This window comes from Haemaphysalis longicornis, unplaced genomic scaffold (genome assembly GCF_048455015.1).
Source record: "Haemaphysalis longicornis isolate Haplotype H1 unplaced genomic scaffold, Haemaphysalis longicornis Haplotype H1 scaffold_4, whole genome shotgun sequence".
NCBI lineage: Eukaryota > Metazoa > Arthropoda > Arachnida > Ixodida > Ixodidae > Haemaphysalis > Haemaphysalis longicornis.
The window spans coordinates 225,955,834-225,970,754 of record NW_027526361.1 but is presented as its reverse complement, the minus strand read 5'-3'; the positions used below and the strand labels follow the sequence as shown (position 1 = coordinate 225,970,754).

The window sequence follows — 14,921 nt, the reverse complement described above, 5'->3', positions numbered from 1 at the left end:
TCTCAGCCGAGAGACCTGCGCCTCCACAGCGCTCTGCACGTGATGGACACAGGATTTCTTTAGAGCATTGCTGAAGCACATCGTTGCTACTGAGCGTTTCACCAGTTTGGTGTGTGTAGAGCTAAATGGCAAGAAAGGCTTCTGGCTGCGGGGTGCGTAACTCCAGCAAACCTGGTTGTCCGAAAACATGAGGCTCATGTCCAAGAACTTCAGCGCGTTACCTTCTGGTACTTCGTGAGTTAAGTGTACAGGTTCGTGGATGATTTTTTGGTTGTCCTTCGTAGGGGTGCGTCTAGCTTTGACAATGATGTGAGATCAACACTGGCAGTTTTCGAAGACTGCCTGAAACCACTTCGGATAACTCACGAAGTACCAGAAGGTAACGCGCTGAAGTTGTTGGACATGAGCCTCATGTTTTCGGACAACCAGGTTTCCTGGAGTTACGCACCCCGCAGCCAGACGCCCTTCTTGCCATTTAGCTCTGCACACACCAAACTGGTGAAACGCTCAGTACCAACGATGTGCTTCAGCAATGCTCTAAAGAAATCCTGTGTCCATCACGTGCAGAGCGCTGTGGAGGCGCAGGTCTCTCGGCTGAGACGGTCAGGGTATCCTGATTACGTCATTGTGGCAGTCGTTGAGGCTGTCCGCAGGCGTGAGAAACAGGTAATAAAAGCGGCCGAAACAAATGAGCATGACTGCAACGAGGGCCGTAAGACGGCAGTTATACCGTATTTGCACGGTATCGCACATCGGCTAAATAAATTTGGCAGAGGGCTGGGGTTCGCGTTGTAATGTCCGCACCAATCAAGCTCGAGAGGCTTTGCAGAGATACATGTCCTGTACAAAAGAACATACTGGTTGTAACGTTGGACACCAAAACAAGTACGTGAAATGCGATAGGGGGGTTGTGTACCGTGTTCCGTTAGCCTGCGGAAGGGTATATGTAAGGCAGACGGCACGGTGCGTCAGCTCGAGGTTACGTAAGCATCAAAATAACGTACACAAAAAAGGATGGTAACCTGTCGACTCACTGCGGTGAATGCCCCTAGTGTGAACCATATTTTAAAAACTCTGTGATATTGTTTCACGACTCTGATCAGCGCACGCGTGAGATAGTAGAGGCAGCTGAAATGCAACTAGGTGATTTTGAGTGTGTCAGCACGACATCAGTAGCCTTGTCCGATAAGGAGGGAGCTTTCTTAAAAAAGAAGTGGTCGTGGTAATGACTAGCTGACACGTGTGGGACAGCGGCAAGCGATTCCGTTATTTTAATCTGTGTATAATCGTAACCTTTTCTGTATCTCTTGTATTTTTGCTGCTATATATTTCACCTTGATTCAATAAAATTCAGTTGGAAGTAGCGCTTGTCTATGTCCACTGTGTCCTTGTTTTTTTCTGCGCTTCAGATGATCGTTATGGAATACCAACTAGCCCGAACGCAAGCCCTTCTCCAGGCTCTCCACCGAACCTATAGTACATGTGCGTGTAAAGCCGTACCATCTGCCGGACTCAGAATCGCCGCAGCGCTGCAAAGGTGTCCATTCCCCCCGGGAACATCCAAAAAGGACAAGTAACCAAATATGCGTTTACGGAAGATGAGAAAATCCTTCGAGGGGTATGATGAAAGAGGAGGACAGGGATAAACGTTGGGCAAAGCGGGGTTATCGCTTAATACTTAGGGTATTCTAGAGATGGCCCGCCCTCTTCTTTTATAAATGCTGAAAGCACATTTTGCACCGCATCCTCGCCTCAAGAACAGGACCAATATGTAAGCCATAAATCGCGTGCAATGATATTTCTCCTGACATTGCATGAATAGCCTTTGTCCCAATGCTTCATGAAGGCTTCGAAATGTTCCTCCAGATATATTATAGTATGGTACGGTAGACAACTTTGCAGCAGTTTCCGTTTTTTTTAATATCTAATTAATAGTGTGAGGTTGTCGAGAGAACGCAGCGCGCAGGCTGTTTTTCAGATTACGCGGGCAAAAACTTCCTCTATCCAAAACTTTGACCTCGTACAACATTATATGTTGTCTGTTTGAGAGATAGTTTCGTATCCATTTAATGATGGGTTTATGCGCAGGTATCTGGTAATCTAATTTTTTTTCATGGTTAATGCACTTGAAGAAGTGCGACACGAATGTGGTGTCGTTAATGTATTACAATTTGTTGAATTCCTCTAAGGTCGTTATAGAGCACAGTGGGAAAAGATAGAGAGAGCTCTTTAATGTGGGCTGGAGAGGTCAGCTCTGCTAGCGGCAGGTAATACAATGTTTAAAAGGGCCATGAAAAACAAAATTCAAGTTGGTTCATTGTACGAATTGCCTTGTTAGAATAACACTGACGCCACTTTTAGTGGAAACTTCACTGAAATAAGCTACATAATTAGAAAAAAGAGAATGGCCATTCTACCCGCTAGCGCATTTCCCGCAGTAGAATTTATGACATGTGATGGGAAGCTGGGCGATTCACTGAGGCCGGCGAAACAAACGCAAGTTAGGCGGGGCTTATAAGCTTGTAGGAAGAGCTATTGGAGCTTAAATTTGTGACAAGTGTGTGGCGCCCCCGACGCTAATATTCGTTGGTCGCTAAGTTCAGTGGCCCCACGAGGCTGGGTGGGAAACATTGTGCACGGCTGACCAATAAACACCGACGAGTACGGCCGCTCTCAGTCAGTCACCGTCACCACCAGCACGCTGTAGGGCGTCACTCGGCTGGAGGGTACCCCGACCCTCCCACGTTCACGAATGCGGGCCAAATCGTGACAAAATTTAATGCATGTTCTTTTTATAGCAGTAAGAATGGTGGGGTTGCAGTTACATACGCGCACGTAAATATAGAAACGGCGGTGAGTACTGCATCACTATGCCAGTTATAGGAGCACAGCCGTCCGGCGCGCTGAGCTTACCCTGTCCAACTGGCATCAGCGACATTGTCTTCTGTGTTTCGGTTTGTCGAGCATACAAAATGTTTCCCGAAGCAATAATATCAACCCTACCAAAAATTAGCCAGGTAGAAATGCGATCAAAAACAAAGCTAATGCGGGCAGCGGGCGTGAGCGGTGCTGTGGCGCCATCTAGGAGGATTGACGATAGACAAGGCGTCTAGCCGTTCGCTGCAGCCCTAGCCAGCATACTAACGTTCGCTTAAGTTTCTACCCAGGATACGTAATCGAAGACGTCACGAAACAAACTATAATCAGAAGTTTGGATTAAGTTGTTTGATTTCTTAGTAAATAAAGCATCGTTTGCTGCAGGACAAGCACTGCGGGAACTATAGAACACCTAATCTTTCGAATAAAACAAACTTGTATTTTGTATTCATGGTTCCTTTAAGATGGCCGTCTTGAACAACGATAGATTACGGTTTAAGTGACAGAGATGGGGAGGTGAATTGCGTAGGGGGCCGTGTTCGGTGACATAGAATTCAAACACAAATTTGCTCTATAACTCGACACGATAACTTTAAATCAGTGGCAAATGCATTCTGAAATATAAGTAGGTTGTGAGAGAAGACTGTGTTTGATATCAGGTTTGTGGAAGTAGAGTTTGCAATAAAGATACATGCGCAAGGATTTTCTTCTGATCGATCAATTTGAAGCCCGTGGTTAGATGTACATTAGATGTGGTAGCTTTGTGGAAGCGATTGAATGAAATAAGGTTTCTTAAGTTTTGAGTGATCATTGCTACGGCGCAAAAAAAACAGGGACGAAGAAGAAATACGTGCAAAGAGAGTGACGAACTTCCAACTAGATTTTATTAAAAAAAGACGCTGCTTATATACACAAAAACTAAAAAAAATTCCCCCGCATTTCCCCGAGGGGGAGAATGTGAAAGTGCGAATGCACGGTTGTCGGCCCGCTTGCGGCGCTTGCGCTCGGCCCCCGCAGCCCACCGCCTCGCCGCCTTCTCTTCCATCTCTTCCATCGGGTTTGTAGTATCACGTGTACACCACGCAGTTATCAAGCCGCTATAACGCCGCTGAGTCGCCAACGCACGCCGCTGACGACGTAGTTTGAATGCGTTAAAGATATAAGGCGCGTCTAACCATCGCCTCCTTGTCTAACACTGATATCACCGTCGCGTCCGTGGCTTGGTCGGTAGCGCGTCGCGCTGCGGCCGCAAAGTCCTCGGATCGAAACCTGGCGCCGGTTGCTGTTTCTTTTTCAAATATAGAGGAGCACTGCGGACGCCAACGCCGCCGGCGGTGGATGGTTTGGGGTCGCTTATAAAGTGCATTCGCACTTAAAACTAAGAACATTGTGAGAAGCAGGGGATAACTGCGTTAGTACTCCGTCCATATGACTGTCAGATAAAGAAGTAGCCTTTTTACAAAATATGATGCACTTACCGCCACAGTGTTATAGTTGTTTTGAGCGGAAGCGCATATAAACAGCGTCTTTTTCAATAAAAGGTAGTTGGCACTTCGGCACTCTGTTTGTTGTACGTGTTTCTTTTTCGTCCCTGTTTTTCTGTGCCACAGTAATTACCAAGCATATTGTACCAACTCGCCCGTATTAGGCATTTGTTACTTCAGATATTTTGAAATAATCATTTACTTGGGTTGCTAGTAAATCGTGAAGGTTATTTACGACAGGTACACGCAAATAATAGAGGCCTAGATGGGCACTTGTTCGGCTGGCGTATTTATTTTGCCCCTGCGTGGTCTTCATGAAATCTTTAACGATCTTCTGGGGCTTTCTCAGTTATAGCACATACTGCCGAACTGCTTCACAATGACATCGTGAAGTTGCATCCGACTTGTCAATCGGAACAGCAGCGGCCGCATTAACTTAGGAAGTATAACATTGTCATGATGTCATATTAAATATATAAAACAGAGAGACTTGTCAACTTCTGCTGCGTAGCACTTAAGGAGATAAGAAGACGAGCCGCAACGTTTGTTCTACACCTGAGCCGAAATAAACCTAAACAAAAACTTCAGTTCCAACCCAGTAGTTCACTAGTGCATGGCATCGTACATAAGGCACTATTCCAGAATGTTTAAAGAACGTTTTAGTACTAAGCTTTTTCTTTTAAAAACAAAATCTGCAGAAATTTTTCAGTGGTTATCATTTATAACAAATGGCGCACCATTTGCAAAGAAGTCTACTTTCTGTTTAAACTCAGTTCGCCAGGAGGAACGAGCCCAGCTATACAGCTTCTTGTGCAAGCCGTGTCCTTCGGAGAATGCAAAGGTGAGTTGATATCGTGACTTTAAATAGCTGTGCCTTAATGCACGCGCCGAATGCGCCTATGCTTTTCTGATCCCTTAAAGTCAATTCCAAACTTTCAGAGGATAATTAAAGATAAGATTCGTTATTTTATTCAGTATTGCTGCATTTCTCTCGTAGAGCTTCATCCAATTGGCTTGTGACACGTGGTTCGTGGCGAAATAAAATCTGAAAGCCTTGTCACAGCTTGGTATCTTCCATCACACCGAGGTGCGCGGCGGAACCAAACTTCAGAACCAATGCCAGCGGGATACATAAGAACGCTCGCAAACAACATTTTCGACAATGCACTGAAATTTCGCCCAATGACATCCCGCAGGACGTGCCGCCAAACGACCCGTTTTCTGGCGAAAGATGAACGTTCATGTTTATTTCAGCCCCGATTCCGTGTTCCCCAAACGTATAGAAGTTTCTGCGTAAGGCCTCGGGCAGGTCATTTAATATTTGGAGCAACAGCGATATCCAGTAAAGTAGTTCCGTCGCTTTATCTGGGAGCTGTTGATGCCACCATCCTAAGTGCCATACTTTGTAAAAATTGAAGTGATTGTCATCAACACAAAATCATTTGTCTTCACCGAACATCGTTTCGACGAAGGATGTCGTGCCTTAGCGAAAACAGGCCTTCGTGATGAGGTCCAATCAGTTGAGGAAAACACAAATGAGTAAACCATTGATCGGTTCACCATACTTTCATGCGGTAAAACGCCCATTTAAAAGCTTCTCAGTGTAGTCCCCACAGCAAACGCTTTGTGTGTTGCAACCATGATCTTGAAGATTGCTGCCTATACTGTAAGTTTTGCATTAATTCGTGTAAAAAATTAGGCTAATTATTGTTTGCCTCTCGTATGAGTGTGGCAGAACCAAGTTACGGCTAGTAACTCGCATATTTTTTTCAAAATCTGCTCTGCTGAGTGCTCCCGTAACGGAGATCACGTTTAAAAACGCGATGGACGAGAGCTTCCGAGCGCGATGCTGACAATATGATTCATGTTGCCGTACGCCCATGGACGAAAAGTTTTCGACACCATTAGGGAGTTGTGGCATTTCGTGTAGCCTTGTTAGGTTACGGTTACCACGCCCCGTGAGCCCACGGCGCATGCACTTTCTCGTTTTGTTGGTATCGTTCCCGCAAGTGGACTCTTCGCCGCACTAAAGGGACTCTGCAACATTTCCACTGAACGCTTTCACTCTATCCTTCGCGTCTCGAAACACTACGGTAGCTAGGTTATCGCCAGCGCGGAGTGGCACTGCAAAATGCACTCGTCGCAGCAGATAGCCTTCCGTTTCTGCCTTGGTTTTGTGGTTTTGTTTTTAAAGTGGCTATCGAATGCGTTTATTGCTACAACTGAAGGGAAGACGGCCAATAGCCACTACACCACTGTAATGACGTAGTTCCAGTGGTAGAAGAAGGCCAAGACCGGGAAAGAAAGAAAAAACCTTTTGGCGAATTTCTAAGTTATCTGATGTGAGCCTGGAGCACTAATTTTTGGCTGAGGCATTTTGCGACCCCCTGATCTAAGGTGTGTTGGTTGACTACGTTCTGCAAGCATTTAAGATTGCGAAAATAAGTTTAAAAAAGGGTTGGAGGTTCCCTTTATTACCATGGTGGTGTCACAGCCGACCGCCCGTCAGACCCGTCTGCGCTGCTTGCCGCTTCTATGGCAGAACAAAAATAAATTTTAAAGAGTTCGGATTAGGCCCAAAATCACCATTATAAAGATGTATATGACCTCTTTATTCGAAGTTAGGAATGTTTAGGGGTGAATCTTCGGATTCCGCGAGCAAGGCATGTTTGCGCCAATGCCTAATATGTATAGCTACGGGGGCCAATGGAAATTCCTTTCGGTCAGAATATCAGAAACAAGACAATCTTGCAATGGGAATATCGATCATGATGACGGTAATGAGATGAAACAATCCCACAATTGGACACATTTCTGTTGTCAGTGCTGTCTCTACTGCGATGAGCACTGAAGCATCTACCTCGGCGGCAGCTGTGAAACTTGGTCGCCCATGGAAGTACGTTTGAGAAGATGCAAGCGAACAGAAAAATGCCGCACTGCGAGAAAAGAGGCCGGCACTCACCACAGGCGGAACTATTGGCAGCCGACACTACCGCAACCGTTACGTCGCTGTGATTGCACGTCAAACATATATCCCCCAGATGATGAACACATTGTTGCAACAGCAGACGACGTAATCGCGACTCACCTGCTATTAGACATACAGGATCGCGTATAGCTCGAATCCAAAGGAAATACTCCCGCATTCCCGCTCGCAAGGGGTCTTAACTGTATCGCCTTTCCGGCCAGCAACGTCACGGTGATGAAGCTGTGTGTGTGTGCGCGTGCACGTGTGTGTGTGTGTGTGTGTGTGTGTGTGTGCGTGTGCGTGTGCGTGCGTGCGTGCGAGTGTGAACGGGTGTGTGAAATGTGCGTGCGGGTGTGTGCGTGTGTGCGCGTGTGTGCGTGTGTGTGCGCGTGCGCGTGCGCGGGCGCACGTGTGTGTGTGCGTGTGAGCGTGGGCGTGGGCGTGTGCATGTGTGGGTGCGTGTCTGTGTGTGTGTGTGTGTGTGTGTGTGTGTGTGTGTGCGTGTGCGTGTGCTTGTTCAAGTGTTAAAATGTGTTCGTGTTCGTGCGCGTGCTTGTGCGCGTATGCGTGCGTGTGTACGTGTAAGCGTGTGCAGTGGGTGCGTGTACATATGCGTGTGCGTGTGTGCGTGCGTGCGTGGGTGTGTGGGTGTGCGTGAGTGTGTGTGCGCATATGCTTGTGCGTGTGCGCGTGTGTGTGCGTTTGTGTGTGCGTGCGAGCAAACACGTGTGTGTTTGTGCGTGCGCGCGCATTCGCGCGTGTGTATGTGTGCGTGCGCGTGCGTGGGCAGGGGCACGTGCGCGTGTGCTTGCGCGTGCGCGTGCGCGTGTGCGTGTGCGTGTCTTTGTGTGTGTGCATGCGCGTGCGCGTGCACGTGTGCGTGTGCGTGTGCATGTGCGTGGGCGTTTGCGCGTGTGCGTGTGTGTGCGTGTGTGTGTGTGCGTGCGTGCGTGCGCGCATTCGTGCGTGTGTGTGTGTGTGCGAGTGCGTGGGCGAGTGCGTGTGCGCGTGCGCGTGTGCGTTTGCATGATCGAGTACGTGTGACCGCGCACGTGCGTTCGTATGCGTGTGTGCGTGTGCGTGTGGGCGCGTGTGCGCCGTCTCAGCCGTGGCTCTCCAGAAGGGCGTCAGTGAAGTGAACGTTGCCGAGAAATTCTGCACTAAAATCACCACTCCGGCCAGCAACGTGGTAATTTCGGAGGTGTCCCCGTTCTGCTATTCTACCGCGAACGCAACGCTGATGGATGAACCCTTCACCATCGAAGAGCTTACCACGGCGTTGGGAAATCTCAACTTGTCTTCACCTGGCGCAGATGGAATCACGTATTTAGCTTTACGCCACTTGGGTCCCAAGGCTCTCCAGCAGTTGCTGTCCCTCTACAACCAGTCCTGGCAGATCGGGCGTCTTGAGGCCTCCTGGAAGATTGCCCGGATCGTGGCGGTTCTCAAACCAGGCAAACCGGCAACAGATATAGACTCTTATCGGCCAATTGCACTACTAAGTTGTATTGGCAAGGTAAGGGAGAAGATGGTGCTGGAACGGCTTGTTTGGGACCTGTAAAATCGAGAAATTTATCCATTGCAAATGTCTGGGTTCAGGAGAGGACGTAGCAGCGTAGACAACATTATCTCCTTGGTGTCAGATATTACCCGGCAGAAATCAGCCGGAAACATCACTATTACCGTCTTCTTTGACATCAAAGCGGCATTCGACATCGACAGCGTCGCGCACGGAGCCATCCGAAGAGAGACGACATGCATAGGGCTTCGAGGACGCATGTTCCAGTGGCTATGTGACTACTTGCAAGACCGGTACGTCTACATGGCCACCAGTGATGGCGAAACGGCCAAACATCCCGTCACGCAAGGAGTTCCTCTAGGCGGCGTCTTGAACCCGACGCTTTTTAGCATATGTCTCATACGCCTCCCAACAGTCCTGCCCAAAGGTGTCAACATTTCACTTTACGCAGACGACATCTGTATATGGGCTTCAGGCAGGAACCGTCGAAACATTCGCGCCACACTTCATGAGGCAATTCTGACGATGAGAAAATATCTCAGATGCTGCGGTCTCATATTTTCCCCGGAGAAGTGTGCTGCGATAGCATTCACGCGGCGCGATGTTTCACGTTATACGCTCACCGTAGAGGGTACTCCAATACCATATGTCAAGTCGTACAAGTTTCTCGGTGTCACGTTTGACCGCTCAATGTCATGGGCCCCACATGTTCGGCGACTGGAGGAGCGACTTCTGTGCTTTGTGCGCATTCTGCGTATGCTCGGTGGGCGTTCGTGGGGCTGCCCTGTGTCCTCACTCTTTTGCCTATATAAAGCCCTTTTTGTCGGCCTCTTGCGTTACAGCCTGCCAGCCCTACATCAGCTATCGCCTACAAGCCTGAAGGTAATAGACTCAGTGCTGGCAAAAGCTATGCGCACCTGCCTGGGTCTACCTAAATTCACATCGACGGTTGGAACTCTTTGCGAAGCTCGGTGCTTTTCTGCCACAGTGCTACAACGCCAAGAGGTGCTTCGAACGTCTTTGCGCCATTTGACTCGGTGTCATACGCATCCTTTGGCAGACCTCTCCACACAGTATGCAAGACACTTGCTTCTGGCGAATTTTCAAGAGCCTCAAAAGTCGATAGTATCCCCGTGGGTACTGGCGCCATGGAAAATTTGCACGACGACAGCCGGAATTAGCAAAAAGCCTGCCATGCCTGCGGCCGCGCTCAAGTTCTTCACACTCGAGTATATCTCCAGCACTTACAAAGGCTACACACATGTTTATGCGGATGGCTCGGTTCGCCCGGGCTCATCCGCCATCGGCGAGTGGATCCCATCAGCCCGGTGCCCTATCGAAAGAAAACTTATCCATGAAACATCCTCGACTGCTACCGAGCTAGCAGCTGTGAGGGCTGCACTTCATTACATCAGCGGACATCATGCCCAGCAATGGGTAATATTCCTCGACTCGCGCAGTGCCTTACAAGCGCTCCGAAAGCTCAACAACAACCGCAGTCAGCTTGTATGTGAAATTATCGAAGCTCACAGAATGGCAGTGCGCGAAGGCCATGAGATCATTCTTCAGTGGGTACTTGGTCACTCGGACATACAAGGCAATATTAGATCCGACGCAATCGCCAGCGCAGGCCACTTGCTGAGCAACCCAACCCAGCTTCCTTTCTCCCGAGAGGACAGCAACGCCCTTATCCTCGCAAGTGGATGGGCTGCACAAAGGTCAGAGTGGCAGGACCCTCAACGCAGGTATCTACCACTGCACGCTATTGACCCGCACTGTGACTTCCGTTTTCCACGCGGCCTCAACAAGCGGTGTGAAGGAGTTCTGCACCGACTGCGCCTGAATGCGGCGTTTACTCGGTGTTTTAAGTTTAAGATTTGTTGGGAAGATTCCCCCCTGTGCCGGACTTGCGGTGTGCGCGAGACTGTAAATCACTTGCTGTGCGTCTGCCCTCGATACGCTGCTGCGCGAAAAACTGCAGCGAGCTCTTTCGCTCGTGTACGTCATGGAGGAAGCCTCGAACTTTTTCATTTTTTTGGGCCCTGGGCCAATAGTGCTGACAGTACCTTAGGTACAAAAGTTCTGCTCCAGTTCCTACAAGAGACTGAACTGGACAAATCTCTCTAGATAAGAGACAGAGCAAGTGTGTCACGATATCTTCTCTTTCGCACTGTGGCGTTCATCTATTTATTTTTCTTGGGTTGGTGTTGTTACTTTTTTTCCCGTCGTTTACTTTTCATTTTGTTTCAGCGTTTTCATTAACGATTTTCTTTTCAATTGTATTTTTTTTGTCCGGACTCTGTTTGCAGCAATCTCTCATTTTTCTTGTCCTTTTTTTCATTTTTTTTTAACGCTTCATGTTTGTCTTCTTCCTGCTGTAACCCTGATGTCTGATATGCACCACTCATCAACGTAGTCACCCCCCATCTGGTGTAGCAAGCCTTGTCCCTAGCAGGGCTGACCTCACCAGTTCACATTAAAGACCATTCTCTCTCTCTTACTGTGTGTGCGTGCATGTGTGCGTGCGTGCGAGCGTGCGAGCGTGCGTAAGAGCGCATGTGCGTGCGTGTGTGTGCGTGCGTGAGTGTGCGTGTGCGTGTGCGAGTGCGAGTGCGTGTATGTGTGCGTGTGTGCATCTGTAAGTATGTGTGTGCGTGCGTGCGTGAGTGTGCGAGCGTTAGTCCTCGGGTCAGCGCGTTGGCCCAATAGCGATATCCGTGCTGGATTACCTATTACTGAACTTGAGCGGGTCGTCCTACGTTTTCTAGTTTTATTACTCGCGCGTTGCAGATATTAGCAAATTGTTACTGTTTTTTATGCGCAGTACCCACCATGGACGATGTTGTACGAAGAAAATGGTGTCAAGAAACTGGGCGGCCTGATCGGAAATGCATTATCAAACATTACGGCGTCTTTGAATTTCACGTGAGTAAAAATGGCCTTTACTTTTGCTTGATTGGGACCATAATAAATGGCCCAGATGTAAAGTGCAAGGCTGGAATAATGCTTGTTGGGCATGATTATCTTGTGGACAACGCTTAAAGCTTATAAAAAAAAAAACAGCGAAGCATTTGCGCAAAGCATACGCCATGCATGACTTTTTCCTTCATTGCGGCTGATCGAAAACAGTCTCACTCCTGTTATGCCACAAAGTGGTGGGTGAAGTGGAGCGATGCAATGCGAATAGGGCAAAAAGTGCTGCATAAATTGACATTGTAAGGCAGGCAAGTATTATCTCGACTGCAGAGTGCAGGTAATTAACGTAAATTGAACCATTGTCTTGAGATTTCGCTCTGAAACAAAGAAAACAAGTAGCATATTCTCTCTGTTGTTTCATAAATTACTCTCGGCATTACTGGCCTCTACGAGTGCGCACAGCTTATGTAGCTACTTTAAGGTCTTAATGAAATCAAGGAATCTATCGGGACAGAGAAATTAACTTAACGGAAGTCAACTTACATGATGGTCGGTAATGTATTTTTGCTAAAGCTGGTGCAAACCATTTTCATGTGTTGACGTCCAGTGTTACTTAACAAATTGTCATAGCGACCCCATGCTTTGTTTTACTCTTCAACAATTCATGAGTGCGGTATACCTGGGCACCTGCTTAGAGAAGCTTGCATGGTGCTTTTAACTGTCCTTTCTTGTTCGCTTTTCTCAAAGTCAAGAACTCATTCCTCCGACGGATGGCCACTATGGAGATATTTTACCGAACGGGACGTTCATCGGGCAACTGATGATGGTGGACAAATCGGTGAGGCCCAAACTATTCAGTAGTTTTTTTTTTTTTTTCAAAACTCTATTTAAAAAAAACGGCAGTCTGAGCGATATAATATACAATAGAGACTTTGTGCGTCACCATCTACCAATTCCTCGATGCGTGAAATGATTCAAACATTTTACTTTTAACCACCGTTTCGGTCTCAAGGAGGTACATATAAACTTCAAGATTGTAAGGATCTCCTGCCTCTCTCTGACGAAATTTAATTCTTACGTTATTTACCACATGTTTATCAGAACTGATTGATCTGCCATTTACTAATCTTTTTTTTTCGGTTAGAATTCTGAGCCCTGACCTCTGTATAATGTGTTTTGTCCTTCTAGCTCGTTGACGTTGCTGCTGGCCCATTCAGTCTGGAGTACACCCATTATACGCATTTTCCTTCAACACTTACTCTTTTAACCGACGACCTGAGAATCATGAGCGGCATGCGGGACCCATTTGTTTCGGATTCGGCCGCATTCATCAACATGTTTGACAAAGAGGTGGGTGAAGAATTGTTTCAACAGAAGAGCTGTTAACGCTTTAAGTGCCGCCGTCGAGCGCTACGAGAAAAAATAGCAAGAAAAAATTCCCCGCATTTCCCCGAGGGGAAGAATGTGAAAGTGCGAATGCAGGAGTTGAATTTGCGCGGTTCGGTAATGTTCGCGAAAGAGAGATCACACACACACACACACACACAACTACAAAGAAAGAAAGATGCAGTTATTCACAGACACCTATTTGTGTTGTCGTTGTACTTGATTGCTAGAGCGGATCTCAGCTTTGAAATTTCGTGTCAGTACTCCTTTAAGCGGGTGCATTAGCCCTTCTCACGCCCGATTCCTGGCCAATCCCCCACGTGGGTATGTGCCATGTCAGCGGCCAGGCAACGCGCGCCCATCTCCCCCCGTTGCCCAGGAAGACGAGGAGATTCCTGGCCAATCCCCCACGTGGGTATGCTATGCGGACATCGCCGGTGGACGCAGGTTCAGGGTCGCTTAAGAAGTGCATTCGCACTTAAAAATACCGAGTGCACGTGAGCATGCGCCTCGTGAGGAGCCATCGGCGTCGTCCTGCTCGAGCTTCTAGAACACTCTGTCCAGCGTTCGTGGCGTAACCTCTCGCGTGCCCTTCTTCTCGCCAGTTCACGTGCGTTCGCGCCTGCAGTGGGGTGCACAGAACAGCTAACGCTACCGACTTCGATGTCACGAAGCTGGTTTCTGCCGGTTCGAGCACGTGCTAACGCGGTCCACTTTGGCAGAGATGTCCTGTGGACAAAACGATCCGGGCCGGCCTGTCATGGAGAACTTTCAGCGGCAAGTTGGGAAATCCGTGTGATGTGCAACAGGCGGGTGCCTGACGAAGGGAGAGGGGTTGCCAGCTCTGCTGTTTCTCCAGCCTTGCGGCAGTAGCGGAAGCTGCGAGATTTTATTTTTTTAAAAGAAAGTGAAAGTGATAGGCTACGAATATCATGTTTAGTCAAGTCGTAAAATGGCCGACGCTTGGTGGATGCTCCGGCAATTTTCGAGCTATAGATGGGGTGGGCGGGGGGGAACATGTACGAGATGGTGAACCCTGCCGGGCGTCAATAACAAATGCAGATAACTATGATCACTTTTAAGCTCCGAGCTCAACACACGCTGCTGTGATGTGCGAACTCGCCACGACAATCAGCCGCTTTTCAGCGACCCTGCGCGGTAGCAGAAACGAACAAAATAACGGAAAACTCACGTAGAGTACGCTCATGATGTCATCAAGTTTTATTTTACGTTGAACTTTGAATTTAATTCTTTATCAAGACATTTTCAGTGGTTCTGGTGTTTTCCTGAATTTTTTGTTTTTTTCACGTTCTCCTCCCCCTTTCATGGGGGTAAAGTCCTCTTCGCATCGAAATCATGCACCCGCCACATACTTGTTAGTTAAACAAGCTCTGTTAAAGAAGACAATAAAAGAAACGGTACGCACGTGCCCGGGGGCACGGTCATAGCGGCATAGCTCGCTCCTCGCACTCGTGGCAGTTGGGCCCTTTTCAGAGCAGCCAACAGGCGATCGGATCTCCGGCTCCCTTTCGACGTCGCTACCGAGACATCCTTGACGTAGAGGACCACCCATTTCCAAAAATAAACCGCGGAAGGCATACATCATGTGCAATTCGGTACCATTGAAATTGGGGTTTCCCCGCGGTTAAGAACTGCGAAAAAATTCATGATTTATTTTGTCCTTTGATCTCGAGCGCTTTTAACAGTCAATACCACAGTGCGGTTATAATTCTTACAGTAGTAAATTGATTTAATTACGGTTCACGTGCAT

The 14,921-nt window shown here is 48.0% G+C and overlaps 1 protein-coding gene across 1 annotated transcript in view; it reads left to right on the top strand.

The window, feature by feature from the left end:
- Nucleotides 1-5,137: 5,137 nt before the first annotated feature.
- The window catches only part of LOC144179669 (putative glutamate receptor), a 47,122-nt gene continuing 37,338 nt past the window's right edge, over nt 5,138-14,921 (top strand). The window contains exons 1-4 of the mRNA XM_077708114.1: nt 5,138-5,202; nt 11,673-11,773; nt 12,512-12,602; nt 12,953-13,114. Of these exons, the coding sequence (XP_077564240.1) occupies nt 11,688-11,773; nt 12,512-12,602; nt 12,953-13,114 (339 nt within the window). The 5' untranslated portion in view covers nt 5,138-5,202; nt 11,673-11,687. The remainder of the gene's footprint in view (nt 5,203-11,672; nt 11,774-12,511; nt 12,603-12,952; nt 13,115-14,921) is intronic.